Genomic DNA, 21,114 nt, shown 5'->3' on the forward strand with positions numbered 1-21,114 from the left:
AATACTAAATTCTAACTGAGACTACTTTCTATAATCAGACACGACAGTTTTGAGTGATGAATCTTTTATATAAAACACAACAAGAAATACTAGCATATACAAAATTATTAATTACTTTGGTAACACTTTAAAAACTGGAAGCTATTTAAATCTATATCAAAAGACTTAAAACAAAAAAATAAAATTTAAATAAAACTTTTAGTAAACAACAAACTGTAAAATTTTTAATAAACTATTAAACTATAAACCTGGCTTAAATATTTAAACAATTAAACACCTGTTGAAATATTCACTTTTAAGACAAAACACCACTACTTACAATAAGCATTCACAAAAACGTTCAAGATATTTTGTTGCTTCAAGCTACACACCAAATTAACTAACTGCTTACATATAAACTGCCTGTCATGTTCTGATGTTTTGTTGCATCAGTATTTAGTTTGAAACATTTCGTCATATGATTCTCATTGGCTCGTACATTCGACCGTATTAACTCTAAATATTCTCTGAGCTCGACTTTAAACAATAAATAATGCAAGTATTCATTCCAAAGTTTTCAATTTTACAACATATGTAAAGAGTTGCATTTCATGAAATGTGTATTTATAGTTTAAATGTAAACAAATGTAAATTAGTCACATGTACAAAATGAGCCAATCACGGTAGGTGTTTAATTTTAACTGACGAAAATGAATCTTATTAATTTTCACAGGGTTTTTTTTTGAAAAAATACTTTTCAGTATGCTCTTTTTTACTAACTAGATCCGGGTCCGGCCGGATCTCTGTAAGGATCCGGCCGGACCCGGACTTTTTTTTCAAATTAGAATCCGGCCGGAACCGGATCCGGACTTTTTTTTCAAATTAGAGTCCGGCCGGATCCGGATATCAGACAAAAATGGCAATATCCGGCCGGACCCGGACCCGGATAGTGAGTCCGGTACATCACTACTTCAGACTTCCACTACTTTTTTTTGAGTAGCTTAAAAATCATGCAAATAATTTGCACATTTGCTGAGTCAGCAATTAAAAAAAAAATAATTATAATTTTTACAATAATATCTTATTTTTTGATTTATTTTTATGTTTGGGTAAGGTGGGTTTGGGATAAAGGTATAAAAATAAAAAAAAAACAAAAAAAGCTTTAAAGATATTTTGCTGACTCAACAAACATGCAAATTATTTACATGATTTTAAAGCAATTCAAAAACAGTAGTGGAAATTTGAAGCTACCCCCAAAATGCTGATGATAAATGAAAGGAGAAACATAACACTTTTATGATAATTTTTTATGTTACTAATACAGTTGTGTTCATCTTGAGGAGTTGATTGTCAGTAAGGTTAGTAAGGATTGTTAGTAAGGGTTTTTTTTGCACCAGGTCCTAGGACTAAATATTTTTAGCACTAATTTTTTGTAGTTCAATAAACAAATTATATATGTAACTGAAGATCCATTAAAGGGTGAAACTGAGTTTTGCAAAAAAAAATTTGATTAATTAATGTTGTATGTTTGTCTCTTTATTTTCAATTAAGTTGAGAACTATTTTTGTTCAATTTAGAACCTCAGATTTAATTCTAAAAATATATATGTTATTGCTAATATTTTTTCTCATTTTATATAGGAGGTTGAGTGTAATATAAAAACATAACTTTAACACATAGTTTGATATATAAAGAAAAACAGTGTTTACTATAAAAATTTGATTCACTTTTATTCTTCTACTGTATGTGTAAAAACTAATTGTGTGTATTATGAAATATGTGGCCAATGGTCACATTTTAAAAGTAGTAAATGTCTTTCTCCCCACCAATCCATTGACCTTAGTTGTGAGCCTTCACATTTTTTTTTCTTAGTAAAATTTCTAGTTCCCAATTTGTTTCTTCAAGTAAATCTAATAAGTTTTTTTTTTGTATAATTGCGTAATACAGGAAATACTATTTAAATTAATTTGTACTAAAGAATTTGAAATTCTTTATTTATCCATATTAAAAACGTAAAATACCCTTTTAGAGTATGTGGTAATGCATGTAGATATTCTCCAAGTAGTATTAAGTGTGATTTGTGTAATGTATGGACTCATTCTTAATGTTTAACTTAAACTCTTAAACAGTTTGAATGTTATGTTGTTGATAAAGATGAAACTTTTTTTCTGTAAAACTCTTGTAATAGTGTTTTTCCATTTTTTTTATTTTGCAACATCGAATTACTTCTATTAAGTTTTTGTCTCACTAATGAAAATTATATCTCAAACATTGATACTGAGCCTACTGCTGCTTGTTCAGAATACACCTCTGCAGACACCCTAAAAACTAAATTTTACAAATACAGATTCCACTACACATTTATTTTTTCCAAAATCAATAGGAGTTGGAATAAATATTAACAACTCTACAATATATAGATTAAGAAGTGATCTCATTTTCCATAGTGCTAATTACAAATCAATTTTGATAGAATTATCAGTGGGAGTAGGTAGTAAAGAATATTAACATGGTTAATTTATTGCCATCCAGGGACCTGAGTTACAGAATTTACCAAGCAAATTTCAGATTTTTCATTAAGTATTACACTACAAAATAAAGATGTTTGCATATTTGGGGATGTTAACAAAAATTTACTGAAAAAAGATAAGGAACAATCAATTAAGGGCATAGGGGGAGGAGGTAAAATACTTTTTCACATTTTGATCTTATTTGACATAGTTTTTACTTAGCTACAAGATGCTTTTTACAGATTTAAAATTTGATATTTTTTTGAAATATAGCTGGTTAAAGTTGGAGGCAACAATAGGTTCCTTATGGGAGGCACAAACTAAAACACCAAATAACTAAAAATTACAAAAAATCTATGTTTTCCTACGTTTTCTGAGATAACTACCTCAAAAAACGTAGGCAATGATAGATTTTTAGTGAAATAGTCTATTTTTGTTGTTTTAGTTTGCGCCTCCTATAAAAAACCTATTGTTGCTTCTGACTTTGACTTGCTATATCTCAAATTTTTTTTTGAATTTTTAAAATCTGTAAAAAGTGTCTTGTAGCTTAGTAAAAACTATGTAAAATGAGATCAAATTGTGAAAAAAGTGTTGCACCCTCTATGCCCTTAAATTATAAAACTTTTCATAAGATTGTTAAGTACATTTAAGGTTTTAATTGTAATGAGATGTTTAGGTTCAGTAGCAGCAAGTTTGGTAACATAGTATATTTTTAAACAATTATTTTAGGTTTTACTATGTATAAATATTTTATTTCTACTGTAAAGTTTAAGTTTATTGTATAGTTATTTTCAAGACTACTAGTAAAAGTTAAAGTTTTTAATTTGTTGCAAAAAACTTAAGTGTTGTTATTTTTATTTTTCTTGGAAAGAAAGGAAAGTGTGAAAGCTTAGCATTAACGGTCAGTAAATTGGTGTGGAGAAAGGCCTTTTGGTCAGCTAAAAACAGTTTATGAGATACATGAACTTATTCTATTAAATTATTATTTGTTGTAATTATATTTTACAGTGTACTACATGTTTTTTTGAGTTTATGCTTTAATCTTAATCTTTATGCTTTAATCTTATTTGTGTTGCAACTTGGAATTAAAAAAATTGTTAAACAGAGAATTGTTTTGAGCTTTAGTATCTGCATAATGATTAAAACACCTGAAATCTTTAGTTTTAATCAGTTTGATTATATCAGTGTTGTCACTACACTGTAATTTTTCTAGGTAATCAAAATTTTACCAAAGTCTTAAAATAAAATTAAAAAAAAAACTTAATTTCTCTAAGATTTACTTAATTGTCAAATACTGGACTAGTTTTAAGTTTTATTTACAACTGCTAATAATGAAAACTAATTATTGTATAAAAGTTATACTGTAGTTACTTGCTAGAATATGTATTATACTTATTAATGATTTTAAAAGCTGAAAACATTTTTACATTTTTAAAACTAAAAGTTTTAAACTAGAATAAATTTAAAGAAATAGTAACATTGTAGCCATTTTACCTTTATCTAAAACTTCTGGAATTTGATAAATTTTGAGAAAACCAGGAAAAAACTTGAAATTTGAACATTTTGATGTTAGTTTTATCCAACTACATTAGATTAAATATATATATACATAAAAAACAAAAAAAAACTATTCACAGTTTACTTATTATGGAAATAATTAAAGTAGTGTTACAGTATCTTTTTAAAAAATTTATGCTATTAACATTGTTTTAAACTTAAATGTAGTTTTATACAGAGTTCACACTTTAGCTTTCCCTGGTTTTTACTTTTATTCCAAGTGCTGGGAATTTTTGTAACAATGAGTCAGGATAAGATTTTTTATAAAGTTATGCCTTTAGAACGTTTCTAATAAAAAGCAACAGAAAGTTATTAAAAAGTTTTAAATTATTAAAATATTTATATTAAATTAGTTGAAACTAAGTTTTGAATGCAAACCTCAGTTTGCTGAACCCTAGTCTAACCTTTACCCTATCTTTATCAGTTTTACCAAAAAAATATATGTATATGAAGCAGTTAAATGTTTTGCCACTAGTAGTGCTTCAAGCTAGGCTCTCTTTTTGAAGCGTCCCATAGAAATAATATATATAATAATGACAACTAGTAGTCTTCAGATGGGAGATCAGTTTTAATTCATAATAAAAAGTTTTATTTGTCAAAGTTACTGCATTTATACCAATAAAAATTTATATATGATATAGTAGTGGTGGCCTGAAAACTGCCAAAAATTAATAAGTCCATTCTTTAGTAAATATTAGTTAATAACAAAAATTTAGAACTTTACTGTGATAAGAATACTCTATGGAGAGTATACTAGATTAAAATTTATTTTTTTTATTGAGAAAAGTAGTTAAATTGTTTTCAAAAAAAAAATTCTGAAAAATAAGTCTCAGCTAGTAAACAGTTGTTTGAAAAAAATACACTGAAATATGATATTATTCACAATTGATTTTAATATTCTGAGTAGTTATGTAATAAATTTTACTCAAGTTGAAAAAAAATCATATTTAAAAACTAAAACTTATATTAAGTATGTAATATAATCATTGATATTTTGACTCAGTTTTGAAAATACTATAAATTAAGGGCATAGGGGGGGGTATACACCCTTTTTTGGTTTTTGATCTTATTTTATATAGTTTTTACTAAGCTACAAGATGCTTTTTACAGATTTAAAAAATTCAAAATATTTTTTGAGATATAGCCGGTCAAAGTCAGAGGCAACAATAGGATCCTTATGGGAGGCGCAAACTAAAACAGCAAAAATAGACTATTTTACTAAAAATCTATCTTCTCCTACGTTTTTTGAGATAACTACCTCAAACTTTCAGGAAATGTTCCTTGATATATTTAGAAAATTCTGTCGGAAGGAATTTTGAAAAAAATAAAAAATAAAAATTTTATATAAAAAATAAACAAAAAAAACAGTTTTTTTTTTGTTTTTTTGTTATAAAATTTTTATTTTTTAATTTTTTTAAATTCTGTTCCGACAGAATTTTCTAAATACTGCAAGGAACATTTCCTGAAAGTTTGAGGTAGTTATCTCAAAAAACGTAGGAGGAGATAGATTTTTAGTGATTTCTAGTTATTTGCTGTTTTAGTTTGCGCCTCCCATAAGGATCCTATTGTTGCCTCCGACTTTGACCGGCTATATCTCAAAAAATATTTTGAATTTTTTAAATCTGTAAAAAGCATCTTGTAGCTTAGTAAAAACTATATAAAATAAGATCAAAAACCAAAAAAGGGTGTTTACCCCCCCCTATGCCCTTAAACAATGATATATGTTTTTAGCATTAAGTTACCACAATAATCCTGTAGTCATAAGCTCCTTTCATTTATATTTTATTTACAGACTAATTTAGATTGGTTGGTAATTTATTTTATACAGTTTAAAAACAGTTCATTAAGGGTCTCTAGTTCATTAGGGGCTCGCCTTGATTTTCACAAGTTGATCTTATTTTGTGTAGAGTTTAATCTGAGCTATTTGGCGTTTTTAACCACTTAATAAAATTCAAAGTAAATGACACAAATATGGTGACTGCAACAGGTTCCTAATGGAAGGACAATCTAAAAACACAAAAAAAGATTATTTCACTAAAAATCTTTCTCCTCCTTCATTTTTGACCAAATTTCTCCAATTTTTCACAGAAAGTCAATTACTAATATTTAATTGGTTGAATGCAGGGGTTTTTATAATGTTGAAAAATATATAATATGTTAAAAAAAAAACCACCTACAACTTTGTTTTTATTTTATCTATTTTTTCTTTTTTAATATTTTTAACAACCCAACAATTTTTTTTTAAATTATAAAAGGAATGTTTCTTGAAAATTTGATGTCTCTAGCTGAAAAAAGGAAGGAGAAGATAGATTTTTAGTAAATTTTTAAACTTCTATGTAAATTTGCGGTCCGTACGTTTGTATAGAAAACTTTTTACAAAAACCTCTACATCTGAAAAAGTAATTTAAGTTTATACACTCTATAAAAATTGACTTGTTGCTTATATTTCAAGCTTTCATATAAAAGCCAGTTATAGTTTTTGTAAAAAAAAAAAGAAAAAAGGACTCCCCTATGCCCACAATAGTTATGTATTAGGTTTATTTCAATACACGTTTTAATAAAAGTGTATCTTTTCAGTTGAATTGAAACTTCTAGTGTACATTTTCTTATTCAAATATTTATGTTGCTATCCCTTAATTTTTTTTATAGTACTAATTGTAAGGTTGAAATATCTTAATATAGTATGTTTAAAAAAGTTCTAAGAATTAGCTCGAGTTAAGTTTAAGGTTTTTTCGATTATTATCTTATAAAATAACACCTTAAATTTATTTTCAACAGGATTGTTTTGAAAATTCAGTTAAATATATTTAAATGTAGAAAATTTCTCATTAATTAAAAAAAAATTAATTTGTAATAAATAACTTTGTATTGTTATTAAAATTATTAGATTTGGTTTTTTGTATATTGTATGATAATAAAACTGATAAGTATCACAGGGTTGCCAAAAAACTTGGAAACCTGAAAAACCTGGAATTTGACAATATAGGCTATAAAACCTGGAGAAACCATGAGTTTAAGTAATTTTAAAAAATAACCTAAAATTATTAAAAAACCTTTGAATTTTGAACAATTTTGACATGTTAAGTAGAAAAATTTTGATTTGACACAAAAAATCTACAATATAGATAGTTTTTTTTTCATTATCAGAGTTTTTTTTATTAAAAAGACACATTTGAAGTAACTTTTCAGTATCTTTTTAAAGTTTTTATACTATTTAACATAGTTTTTTACTTAAACTTAACTTAAAACTAAAAATAGACCCAAAAATGTGTAGTTCTAAAAACCTGGAGGAATTTTTAAAGACCCGGATAAAATTATAAACCCGGATAACACATTTGGCAACCCTGGTATTAGTGCATTAAAGATTATATGTTTTGATAAAAAATAATTTAATAATTAACCAATACAAGTTTAATAAAATTAATAATAAATTTTAAATTTTATATACTGAATATAATGCTTAAATCAGTCCAAGACACAGTTAATTTTTTGTTTGTGATTTTCCTAAGGAATCAATAATCAATAAAATTAAATGATTGTTTTGAAAAATCTTAAATATTTTAGTATGTTATTGCACTACATATAAGTTTAAAACATTTTCAGGTTTACAACCAGTCCTCAACAAACTTTCAATAAAACCTTATTGAAATATGTTGTGCAATAAAATATTGTTGGTTTTTCAAAACTATCATTTGATTTTTTTAATTATTGATGCAGTAGAAAAATCACAGACTTTTTAATCAATAAATTTATGTAATGTATTTATAAAAACAAATTATACAGTAATCTTCCTGTATTGTACCAGCTATATCTCAATAATTATTTTGAATTTTTATAATCTGTAAAAAGCATTTTGTAGCTTAGTAAAAACTATATAAAATAAGATCAAATTTCGAAAAAAAAAAGTTTTACTCCCCCCTATGCTGTATAATTTGTTATTATTTATATTCCAGTGAACTTGTTTCACTAGGATCTTTTGTTAGCAAACAATTAAATCTATATTTTGAACAGTTATAATGTATTTATAAATACGAAATTGTATTAAAATAAAGTTTAATATGAATAAGATTATAAAAAAGTAATTTCTAGATTAATATATATTTGTTTACTAAGTTTATAAAATTAAATTATAATATATAATAAACATTTGCCTCTAGATTTAAATTCATTAAAATGACTAGCCAAATAACACCAATGGAAGTTGATCAGAATCAAGATAGTCATGAATCAATTAGCATTACCAGGTTTCCTTGTTTGTATAAGTTATTGTTTTCAAAAACTATCTTATTAAATAAAAGTTTTTGTCAAGCATTTTAAATTTATAGAATTTTGGTTAAATTTGTAATTAAATTGTTTTAAACTTTAAATCTAGCGCAACTTTGGTTGGGCAAAGTTTTTAGTTGGCAGGAAAAATAAAATCCTAGGCTGGCCGGAGAATTTCATTTAATTCACAAAAATTATCGAATTCAATCAAATTAATAATAGTTATTATCAAAAAAATCTCAAAAATTCTAATCCTCTTCAATCTTTTTTACTTTATTTAGTATAAGTTTGAAGTATCTGATATATTATATCTAATACTATTTTGTTTTTGATCTTCTATTTAAATCATAGAATATCTAGTAGTGTAAGTTTTCAAAATTTGGTCAAGGAGGCCAGATTTACATGATTTCGTCCACAGTTTTATCTTTTGTGGGTAAGATACTACTAAAATTTTGTTAATAATGTCCAGTCATTTCTACTCCTCAGGCCATACGTTACCCACATGTACTTTATAGCCTGGGATACATGTTATAGTAATAACACTGGATGCATAACAATTAGTACTAACTATTTATGTTGTTTAAACTTATTTTTGATCATACTAACATCTTTTTTGTGTAAGCTGTAAATAAAAACTTTTATACATTATTTTTTGTGGTGTGAAATTTTTATTTAGCTTATAATGCTTATAGTGTAAAAAAAATATTTATATTTATGAATAACACGATAAAGTAATAATTAACTTACACAAAGCACAGTAGGCTCAAAATTAAAATTATGAAAAAAAATATGTTTTCAGTTTTCCTTGAAAATTAATGTTGCCAAAAAAACCTGGAAGAACCTAGAAGCTAAGGCCAAAAAACCTGGAGTTTTGAACATAAATCATTAAAAAACATGAAATTTTAAACAATTTTTACATTACCAGGGATGAAATTTAGATAAGATACCAAAAATCTACCATATACAATATATTTTTTTGTATTTATTTAGTATATAAGACAATTAAGTAGCATTACATCAAGGGCATGGGGGGGGGGGGGGGGTAAAACACTTTTTTATAGAATTGATTATAAAAATTCAAAATAATTTTTGAGATAACGCCGTCAAAGTCGGAGGCAGCAATAGGATCCTTATGGGAGGCACAAACTAAAATGGCAAATAACTAGAAATCACTAAGAATCTACCTTCTCCTACGTTTTTTGAGATAATTACCTCAAAATTTCAGGAAATGTTCCTTGCAATATTTGAAAAATTAAAAAATAAACATTTTATAACAAAAAAAAACTTTTTTTGTTTATTTTTTATATAATTTTTATTTTTTTAAATTTTTTTGACTGAATTTTTAAATATATCAAGGAACACTTCCTGAAATTTAGAGGTAGTTATCTCAAAAACTTAGGAAAAGATAAATTTTTAGTGAAATAGTCTATTTTTGCTGTTTTAGTTTGCGCTTCCAATAAGGATCCTATTGCTGCCTCCAACTTTGACAGGCTATATCTCAAAAATTATTTTGAATTTTTATAATCTGTAAAAAGCATCTTTTGTAGCTTAGTAAAAACTGTATAAAATAAGATCATATTTCAAAACAAGTGTTTTACCCCCTATGACCTTAACTTTCAAATATTATAATCCTATTAACATTTTTTTTATCTTAAATTTAATTTTATACTAAAAATGAACAAAAAACTTGTACTTTTAAAACCTGGAAGAAATACAAAAAACCTAGAATTTTCTTTTTCAAAAAACCTTTGGCAACCCTGTTAATTGTTTATTGAATTAATTAAAAAAAAATGTTTAGCCACTCTAAGCAGAGCTCGAACTTAATCATTCTATTTTAAACAATACTATAGATTTTAATTAATTTGAAGTAACTAACATATTATTTGTTTGTTATATTAAGACAATAAAAAAGATCAAGGTTCTTTTACTAACACTGATTATTTATGATTTTCACACTGCACTAGTTATCATTTATTATTACAGGATTGTCACACACTCAGACGAATTCAGGCTATTTCGAACTTTTTTGACCTTTTAACTAACAATTTTAGCATTTTGATTTATTTTGAACTCAAGTTTGTTATATATTTTCTTAAACTCAGGCTGTTTGTTTTTTCTTAAAAAAAAAAATTATATTTAATTTGTTATTGTTTTGATATTTACCAGTGTTTTTATATTTTTTACCAGTGATTTTACTAGTAATATTACTTGGCTAACAGTAGTTTTTTCGTTTATTTTGTACAATTTTTTTTTTCAACTTTCTTATAATCTCTGGCCAAGTAAGGATAGCTTTTTGTAACTCAAGCTAGTTTTTTGTTGATCAGACTAGCTTTTTTCCTTCATAGAGTGGCATCCCTAAAATTTTGACTGATTATTTTGCTATTTTTATATGATAACATACTACTTAAATCTTTAATTACATTATATTGAAGTTTTAATTTTTAATCATGGTGGAGTTTCAAAAATAAAACAATGCTTATAAAAAATTAATTTAATCAAAGATTATCAATAATAAAAAAAAAAAGAAAATTAACAGAACTATTATAAGAAAAAAAACTATCAATTTTAATAGTTTTTATAGTTTTTTAATAGTAAGTTTTTTTTTATTTGTGTGGTTATGTCTTATTAAAATCACTTTGCATGTAATATATTAAAGTTAAGCTAGTGTCAAAACGCTTTATTAATATACATATGAATAGTGTATTATTGGTGTTTAAAAATTCAGTTTATAACTTAGTCCATATAAGTTATCTACCCAAGTGAGAATTAATACATATGTGTTATAACTTCTTCATTTTATGCTGGTACTATTTAAATAAGTTTTATTTTTTTTTGTTTATAACTAGCAATTTTTTAATTTTTTTGTTTAAAACTACCAAGTTTTACCTTAATTCTTTTAGTTTTGAAAACTTTTTATAAAACTAAGCCTTTAATCATTTAAATAATTATATATCTTACAAAGTTTTATTTGAGTTAATTTTTTTTATGTCCCCATGGAACAATTAATCATTGATGTCAAATGAAACAACACTATACGGTAATATTGCAAGTTTTGTTTGCATGAATTTTTATAGATTGTAACTTCTGTATTAAGACTTGTTTTTGCATTGACTTTTTTATAGTTATTAAGACTTATTTTGCATGTTGTTCTTTTGATTTATAAAATAAAATATTTTCCTAAATTTACTTAATTTGCAACTATTTATAACATTTTTTCATAGAAGTTCATAAAAATTTTATTACTTGAAAAGTTTTCATTATAATTCTTAGTTTCAAGTTTTCAAATTAAGAAGCCTAGTAAGGCTAATTCACTAAAGTTTGGACCTTGAGATGCTTCCAATAGAATATGTTTTGTACTAGCATGGTTGTAATTTTCATAAAATAGTTGAGTTTCTCGAGTTATATACATTTTATAAGTTATCTTAATATAAAAGATGATATTATGTTTGTAAGTTCTTTTACAGACTATTTTCATAAATTTTATTTGTATCTAAATGTTATTAACAAGTAATTACAATTGTTAAAGTTAATTTTTTTATATTTAAGGGCATAGGGATATCCATTTTTTTTATTAAAAATAGCATAGTTTCTTAAATTTAAGCTTATAATTTAAACTATAGATGAGTTTTTATAGAATATGACAGTTTCAATTAAGTTTTGAGATATGATCTATTTTGTAAGTTTTATCTACATTGATTATTATATAAATTGACCTATTTTTTTTAATACAGACATATGAACCGCAATTTTTCATTGTCAATTTTATCTGAATTTTAAAAGTATACTAAAAAAGAATTTACCAAGTTATAGAACTAAAATTTTTGAGAAAAATCCTTGCAACATCTAGAAAAAAAACTATCATAATATTTTTTTTAAATTAAAGTTTATGACCAAAAAAAAGTTTTTTCTTGTTTACTTAAAAAAAGAACCTTACTTTATCAAAAACTCCTGAGAAAGTTTAAAAACGATTACTCAAAAATTGAGTAAATAATATATAGTGAATACATAATAAATTTTAGTTATATAGTCTTTTTTCTGCCATTTCAGATGGCACATTTCATAAAGAACTTATAAAAAACTCAAACAAATGCTTTTATTTCAAAAATTATTTTCATTTAAAAAAGTCAAGTATTTAGTTTAGTGTAATAAAAATAAGGTTTTAAAAAGGCTTTTACTTTATGCCCCTAAATATATGCATGACAATATGTTTTGATTAAAACATGCTTATGAATTATTTGTTTTAAAACATATAAATTTTAAAATAATTTTTTAGTGTAACTAATACGCTTTGTATCAAAATTTGGGATTACAATTAAACTACCATTTCTTATTTGATTTCATGAACTTACAAAACGTATGACTATTGTATTTACTTTTTAAAAAGCTTAAATTTTTTTTTTTTTTTCAATCTTGAAGTAAAGTTTTAGTTCTGCGATGTTAATTTGATTGTTATTTAAATAGTTGGCAAAAATAATACTATTTATGTTAAATATTTCGTAGTATCAATTTTATTAACTAGATTCTTTTGTCCAATCACAGTACTTTCACACCATATCAAAGAGCGAACATTCGTCGTGAGTATCGACAGCTGATCCATGATGTTGAGCAAAATCAAGAAGAACTAATTAGACCAGATAATGATAAATTGAAGGCAAAAATTACTATTGCTAATGAGATATTTAAGTCGGGTTAATATTTGGATCTTAGTAATTTTTTAACCAAGTTATGATTAACTTTATTAGTATGTAATGGACTAAAAAAAACTTATTGTTTACAATTTATGTTGAAACATAAAACACTAAGTTTTTACATACTTAAACTTGAATCAAAAATATAGCTACACAAAAAGTCACTTATAACAACCAAACAAAGTTTTATTAAATTTTTAATATGAACTGAAATAAATGCTGTTTAATCATCTTAATTTTAAAATAGTTCGAGACACTCGAGAAGCAGCATTAGATTCAAAATTGATGGCTAGCGTAGCTTCCACAGCTACAAAGAGAGTATCGAATACTGACACAAACATTATCTCTTTTGACCCAGTCAAATATTTAAACAAGATAGTAAGTTTCTTTATTTTTACTATTTAGTACACATGTTTACATAGTTTCTGATTATTAAAAAAAAAGTAATCGACCCATAATAGTCATTTGAAAGTTAAATATACTATAAAAGTAATATTTTTTTGCATACTAGCTATTATTGCACTTGTTTTCTTTGGCTGCAGATGTATATTTATCATAGCTGGTGATAAGGTTCATATTTTTTGACCAGTAGTATTAATATTAATTTTGTTTTCCATGTATAACTTCTATCTAAACAACTACAACAATATTTATTTGTTTCTGTTCTTTGTTACTTGCTAAACAAATTTATTTTTGATAAAGACACTGAATTTACTAAATTTCTTTTATAAAACCACACTTTATAATTGTGATAGCAATGATGTTGTATTATAAAAGTTAGTTACTGAATATTTTAATTTAAATTTAAATATTGTTTTAAAATTAATTTACCTGCAACTATATTTTTTTTTTTTGAATTTAATTAAATGTCTACCATATTCTTGGTTTAATTAAAATTTATATTTTTATTAGATGTATAAGCAGAAAATATTAAGAATATTTCAATGTTTATATCAATTTTTTTTCACTTATATTCTCCTAGACGTCCACTGTGGAGTCAAATTTAGATGAAGAAGAAATCGAAAAAGATCAAATAAATTTTTGGAAAAATTATTCGAAGATGACATACTCTTGTTGGAAGAGTATTGTTCCTACTCCTTCTCCCTTGTAAGTATTTGTTAAGTTTATTGAAATTTACAAACATTAAAATATATTTGTCTCTTATTATTTATATTTAAGTACAAATTCATATTTAGTTTTTATAAATATCAAAGATCTGATGAAGCATACTTTTCTCCAATTATTTTAATTGTAAAACTTTAATTTTCTATAACTTCCTAAATCTCTGTGTTATCATCATAAAAATATATATTCTTTGGAAAAAAAGTCTTGAAAAAAAAGTTAGTTTTAGGCAATTCTAAAAAAAGACTTAATGCTTGTTTTATTGATATTTAAAAAAAAAAACATGTTGTAATATGTCTAGCTTGCGAAAGACTTTTCCAATAGTCTTTTCCAATGACTTGAAAAGGTTTTCTTTTATTTTGCATGTCAGTTCTTCCTTTGATTAGGATCCTTATCCGACTAGATCTTAACTTTGCTTTTTATAAAATTATATATTCGCGAAAACGATAGAAGTAATAAAAATAATCAAGTTAAGAACACTTGTGTGGTCAAACTTAAAAAAAAAAATTATTTATTTAATTTTGTTTTAAGTTCGAAATTATGTTATTCCAATAAAATTTATTGTTTCAATCTACAATTTGATAAAATAATAGAATCGTTTCAGATCAGGAACTTTTGGAAGTTTATTTCAAAGAAAACCTCGTCAACAAAGGAGGAAAGCAGATGTAATAGAGAAGGAGAAAAAACCTTTGCAAGTAGTAAGCAAACGCAACAAGAATAAAGAAACAACTCCGGAGGAAATTGAAAGGGTCAACACTATAATAAGAAATCATTTTGAACAACAAGATCGTTAGTTTTAAGATTTCATTTTATATTAAAAGTTTTAGCTTTTAGCTATAAAACATAAACTTAAAATATAGTCAATCATGTTCCCCGTCGTTATTGTTTGGCCTAAATATATAGATAACGTTTCTATCGAATGTTGTTAATTTAGACTATTGAATATAATTAAAATTTATTTAAAGATATGACATTTAATAAAATTAACAGTTAAAGTGCATAATTAAAAAATCATCTGGTAAATTTTTGTTTGTTTTAATACTTATAGTATATGACTCATGCTTCCTTTTAAGTGTGAGCATTTTGAATACTAAACTTTAAGAATTACAACTATATTTGGTTATAAGAAGTATAAGTGATACTTTATCTACATATTTTTGTATCTAATTTTTACCATCAAAGTAAAGCAGTATTCCTTTCCATTTAATTTTAATCTTATTTTGCAAAAACAATATATCTACATAAAATAGTTTTGTTTTCAAAATGTGAAAGCTAATATTTTTATAAATCAACCATTAAACTTTCTATAAGGAAACTAGTATTTTTCAAGGTAATCTTTTGTTAGACTTTTTATAGTACATGATGGCAGCTAAGACTTAAGCTTTTCCAATAAAAGTTCGCACACTTATCAGTTTTTTAGAAGTGCTATAATGAATTTATTTTTAATTTGTAAAGTTTAAAAATTATGTAAATGTTTAACGGGTATAACCGCTAGTGAGTTTATTTAGTATAAAAACGTAGAAACGTATATATAAAGGTCTAAGTTAAGAGCTCTAGTAGAAAAAGTTGTCCTTAGGCTGACCAAGATTTTTTTACTTCGAGATCAATATAGCCCTGGGTTTTTTTAATGAAAAAAATGCTTTAAATTTTAATTCACGATACATAAAGGGAAACGCTACAAAAATTTTCTAAACTTTTAGTAGTATAAAGTATTGTTTAATTAAAAGTGTAAAATCTATAAGGATTAACTTCTGCTTCTTATAAAGTAAGCAAACTAACTGCATTACTTTTGTATTTTTATTTTTTCTATATTTGTGTTCACTTCGCTATTTAATTACTAGCATTTTATATTTAGATATTTTTTATATAACAATTTTTTTACAATGACTCAAGCAATTTTAATTAGAACATAATGAGTGTGTACGATATTAATTTAAACAAAATTCAAATTTAGTTTTAATATTAAAAAAAATATGTGCATGAAATAAAATAACATAAAACCATTTATTATCAATACTTTTTTTAAATAATTTATTTTATTTTGAGTGATGCTACCCTCTAACTAATTAAAGTAATTAATTTTTAATTCTTTTTATAGACTATAAATAAAACCTAAGTGCATATAAACAAAACATTTGTATAAAATTTTTACCTTTTTTTTTCTTATTTTAAATTGCTTAAGATATAACACAATAGAAAACTTTAAATACTTATAAACATAAAAAATAGTGCTTCTGAACAGAGGAACCGTTAGATTACTGGGAACTGGTCACCAATCCGGTTAGCTTCGGCCACACGATCGAGTCCATGTTCCACCTGTCCTTTCTCGAGAAGGAAGCCATGGTCCGAATATACGAGGACAAAGAGGTGGGCCTGCCCGTGGTTGTGCCGCTGAGCGAAAGTGAAAAAGAAGAGGTGATCGCGAAGCGGAAAAGAGAGAAGAATGACGCGTGCCAGGTCGAACTCTTTTACACCTGATGATTTTGAAAATTTAAATTTACTTTATTTAGTTAACAAAATCGTTAGTTCTGCAGACATTGAGTACCTATTCGTGCATATATAATTTTTGTAATTTAATCAGTAGATTTGTTAATATCAAAAAAAAACAGATGGTTGCAACGATAACGATAGAAGATTGGGAAGGTATAATTGAAGCATACAAAATGGTGGGAAAAGAACCAATGATTCCATCTTTATCTAGTTGAAGGTTGAATAAAAAACTGCACCTAAGTTAAATTTAATTTCTTTCCTTTTCTTCTTTCTTTTTAAGTAAAACATGCACATTTAAACTAAAAGTTGAACATTTCAGTTTAAGATACTTCTTGGGTTTTTCCTTAAAACTAAACCAGTTAAAATAAGTTTTTATATTTAAGAACAAAAGTATTACAAAAGTTTTGTTTTCCACTGTATGCATATTAAAAAAAATAAGACTCTAGTAAATATCTTCAAAAATTGCGTGTTATGAATTTTTATTATAGTTTAAAGATGTTATATAGAATATTAAAAATGTTATGATAATAGATATAAAATGCTTTAATGAAAGCATCACATAAGGAGAGCTGAAAATAAATTTAACTTAATAATCTTCAAAAAACTGATCTTCAAGAAGTAAAGATAATTGCTCTTAACTGCCATGTTCATATTAAGTGTTTACCTAACATTGTTCAAGATTAAATTGTTAGTTTGTGCCATTACTAATTAGGAGATTAGTACTTTTGTTAGATATTTGAAAAAAATTAAGAAAAGTTGGTTGCTAGCTTCATCATTTATGTAAAACAGTTTTGATATATATTTTTCTTGTTTAGTCCTATATATTTATATAAATAAATTTTTGTACTTCTATGCATTTCAATATGTTGGTGTTTAATTTTTTTTTGCTGACATTTATAATATTGAAAGTTATAGTTTAGTAACTTAAAATTTTTCTGTATAAATTTAAAGTTGTATTTTGTTTGTTGAAAAGTTTATTTAAAGTATGTTTGTTGTTTTTTCTTCTGTACATATTGAAGTATGTACAAGTATTTCTTTTGTATTTTTCATATAAGAAAATTGAGTGATGTTTGCATTTTTCAATTTGAATTTTATATAAATTAGTTCGCATTGAAAACAAATTATTAAAAAATATTTTTAGATAGCTTTAGTAAGTTTTTGAATGATAATGTTTCAAGATGGTTTACATTACTTGTTGTAAACTACTTTGCTCATAGGTTTACTTAAAACTGATATATCATCTTAAGTATTGTATAAATTGTAACATATGCTGAACTTTTACTGTAATAGCTTATTGAATTAACATAAATGTTTTTAAAAGTTGTATAATAATTCGTTGGTAAAAGTGTTTTTTTTTTTTAAGTTAACTAAAGTAGACGATCGAAGAAAAGAATTATTTTTTATCTAGTAGTTTTTCATTTAATTAGGTTTAAATATACAGTTTACAGCCAAGTGAATAAATTAAGTTTGCAGCTCTCTTAATTTTCTGTCCACACAAAAGACTTGAAAAAATGATATGTATGATTAGTAAATTAAACCTTATTTACAGCAGTGATTTTTTAAATTTAAAAACCATATATATGTTTGTTTTAACCAATATTATATTAAATAAAATTTGCTTTTTAAAGCAGTATCAGGGTTGCCACACACTCAGGGAAATTCAGGGAATTTTAAAGTTATAGAAAATCTCAGGGAAACTTAAGTAATTATGATTTTTTTAACTCAAAGAAACTCATGGCGGTTTTGGTTTTTTCTAAAAGTTTCAGGGAAATTTTAAGACTTTTAGAAAAATCTCAGGGAAAATCTAGAATGAGATTTAGTTAATCCAGTTTCATTATTTTGATCAAAAGAGTTAGTTTTATTTATTCTAAGTGTTTATTTAAAAAATTTTTAGCCCTGCGGCTAGTTCTTCAATATTCTTAGAATTAATATTGTAATTTTTTAATAAATAATAAAATTTTTAAGGATTTGAAAAAAACTCAGGAAAGTTTAAGGTTACTCAGGGAAGTTTCTGGTCACTCAGAGAAGATTTTTTGACTCAAAGAGTGGCAACCCTAAGTATGTATAAAAATAAGTGAGGAAAATAAAAACAAAGTATATGGTAAGTGAACAATATGCACTGAGCGTCATTTTTGCACGATGGACTTTTGTGAAGCTAAATCAAAGTTATGTTAAAAAAATATACCTATGAAAGGTTAAAATTAGACCATAGCTAAAATACAATAGACCTAAATAAAAATCAAAGTAATTAAAATTTACTTTAAGCTAAAACAAACGTATTTTAAAACTGAAAAAAAAAACCTTAAAATTAATTATATATAATATTTAAACTATAGTTATATTATCTGAAAAAATTATACATGTTTCAGAGACGTTTTAGACTATACAACTGGTCTTTTCTTATTCATTATTTGAAATACCTGCCACCTAGGTACGTACTGCAAGTATGGTATGCTGAAAGTCGAAAAACTGTTAAAAATGTAATTATTTTTACTTTGAAATTAGAAAACCAACCTAATAGTTGTAAAACAAAACTATTATAATTTAAAAATATACTGTATTAAGTTAGAATAAAAGGAGTCGGAAAATAAACCATGAAGTTATAAATTGTATGCCATTATTGATAAAGAACATATTACAATTTATTTAATGAAGGTAACTAACATTGCAAATTTATATTTTACACCCCATGATTATAAGAAAGGAATAACAATATTATATAAACCAAATTAATGAACAGTGAAATTAACATTTAGTCTAAATGACATAAGATTGTGGTAACCATGATAAATACATATGTATGTACAAAATCAAGAAAAAGTAAACTTCTTTAGGCTATATAATTGTTAAGTATTTTTTCTTAAATCCATTATTGATAATGGAAATCACAGTCTACTTTGAGTGCTACAATTTCTTATGTTTCACCTTTTATTGCAAAAACAACCGATTAAATAGTGAGCAGGAGTAAAATAAAATGCAATCATTTTATTTTTAATTTTACCCACAATTGAACGCTTTAGAACTAATCTAAGTGATGATGTTAGTTTAAGTTAAAATTTGTTGTAGAAATTATCGATAATGATCTCTACCTTATAGTGTAGTCAAGTGTTCTTAGTTGAAAAGTAAGAGAAAAAATTGTTCTAACACACTTTTCTAACGCACTTTTCTAATGCATAAAATACATAAATAAAAATTTAGAAAAAAAAAACATTTTCTTAATTTTTTTCTGCTGTCTCTATGTTTTAAGTACCTTAATTTTATTTTAATAATATCTTTTAACATGTATAAAACAAAATGAAACAAATTTTGTATTTTAAAACCAGCAGTATAAAAAAAAATCTACAACAGTGTAACATTTTCAGTTATAATAATCTAAAAAAAACTTTGAAAATTTTGGTGTTCATAAAAACGAACAAATATAAGCTGTTTTTGATTAACTAAATGTAGTACAAAGTATAGGAAGCAGATCATTTTTAACCTGCGATATTTTTTAGCATAATCATTTGTTACCCCATCATTAAAAATTAGTTTGTTATTAAATTTTTTAAATCAGGAATTAATCTAAAAACAAACTAATTTTAACAATTTTTTTTTATATAAAAGCTTGGTTTATTTTGTCTTAAACATAACTTCATGTATATACAGCTGTATTTGAATTATACTTTTTATACTCGTTTAAATTTATTATAACTTCATTTTCATATATCTTATTGTTTTTAGTTTTTGCTTGATATAAAGTTGGTCAAACGTAATTATTATTTTTGATTATATAGGATTTACTAAATAGTTTCACAACTTTTTTAAAACTCTGCTTTTATTTTTTTACTTTACATTTTACATAAGTTTTAAAATTTACTTGCGTTAAAAATTTTATAGCTGCTATATGACAAGAATGTCTAATTTAAATATGATTATAACAGCTTACTTTAGGAATCCAAATTTAAAATTTAATTTAAAAATCCATCAATAATCAAAAATAACTTAATAAAAAAAATCCATTTAAGCAAATTGATAAAAAGAAAAAAGTAAAAATAATGAAAATAATTTGTAGTAATAGTAAGGTAAAGTATATTTCAAAAAAAAAACTTTACAAATATTAAACTTTTTTAAGATAGAATAAACAAACTTTAGTATAAGAACAATTTTGTTTGAAAAAAAAACTTGATTTAAAAAAATAGTAAACAACTTTTTATTGATCGGGTTAGATGATCTGCGAAATATCGTTAGTTAGTTGATTTAACGACAAAAAAAGCGCTCAAAAAGTTTAGTTCAAGGAACTGGTATACATAAAAACTTTTCGGTTATCGAGTCGTACACCACGGATACCTTTGAAGGTCTTGTCCAGGACATAAAACATGATAAAATATATACGTCCAAAAACAATTATTTTGTTTTTACTTACAACTTGTATGTATCTTTAGTACTTTCTAATACGTTACCACTTTTGTAAAAATTTAAAAAATAAACTAAAAATACTAACAATTTAAGTTTAAAAAACTACTACT

General features: G+C 24.7%; 1 protein-coding gene across 2 annotated transcripts; it reads left to right on the forward strand.

Moving 5' to 3' along the window:
• The first annotated feature begins 8,207 nt into the window (after nucleotides 1-8,207).
• On the forward strand, nucleotides 8,208-17,421 carry LOC145834720 (non-structural maintenance of chromosomes element 4 homolog A-like). Of its 2 annotated transcripts, none has more exons than XM_082942223.1 (7): nucleotides 8,208-8,290; nucleotides 12,849-12,997; nucleotides 13,245-13,375; nucleotides 13,980-14,104; nucleotides 14,724-14,908; nucleotides 16,362-16,576; nucleotides 16,729-17,421. In XM_082942223.1, the coding sequence occupies exons 1-7, from the start codon at nucleotides 8,220-8,222 to the stop codon at nucleotides 16,822-16,824; spliced, it is 972 nt and encodes a 323-aa protein (XP_082798349.1). In that variant the 5' UTR covers nucleotides 8,208-8,219; the 3' UTR covers nucleotides 16,825-17,421. The 2 variants fall into 2 exon arrangements, with proteins under 2 accessions (XP_082798349.1, XP_082798350.1); XM_082942224.1 differs by having other exon boundaries at nucleotides 12,870-12,997.
• The last annotated feature ends 3,693 nt before the right edge of the window (nucleotides 17,422-21,114 follow it).

The sequence above is a fragment of the Thalia democratica genome, chromosome 4 (genome assembly GCF_965202585.1).
Source record: "Thalia democratica chromosome 4, ktThaDemo2.hap1.1, whole genome shotgun sequence".
Lineage (NCBI taxonomy): Eukaryota > Metazoa > Chordata > Thaliacea > Salpida > Salpidae > Thalia > Thalia democratica.

Bases quoted from the DNA above. Each gene is read 5' to 3' on its own strand.
- LOC145834720 (XM_082942223.1), top strand. From the start codon at position 8,220: ATGACTAGCCAAATAACACCAATGGAAGTTGATCAGAATCAAGATAGT. The intron at 8,291-12,848 runs GTTTCCTTGTTT...GTCCAATCACAG, and splicing joins GAATCAATTAGCATTACCAG to TACTTTCACACCATATCAAA. The intron at 14,909-16,361 runs GTTAGTTTTAAG...GCTTCTGAACAG, and splicing joins TCATTTTGAACAACAAGATC to AGGAACCGTTAGATTACTGG.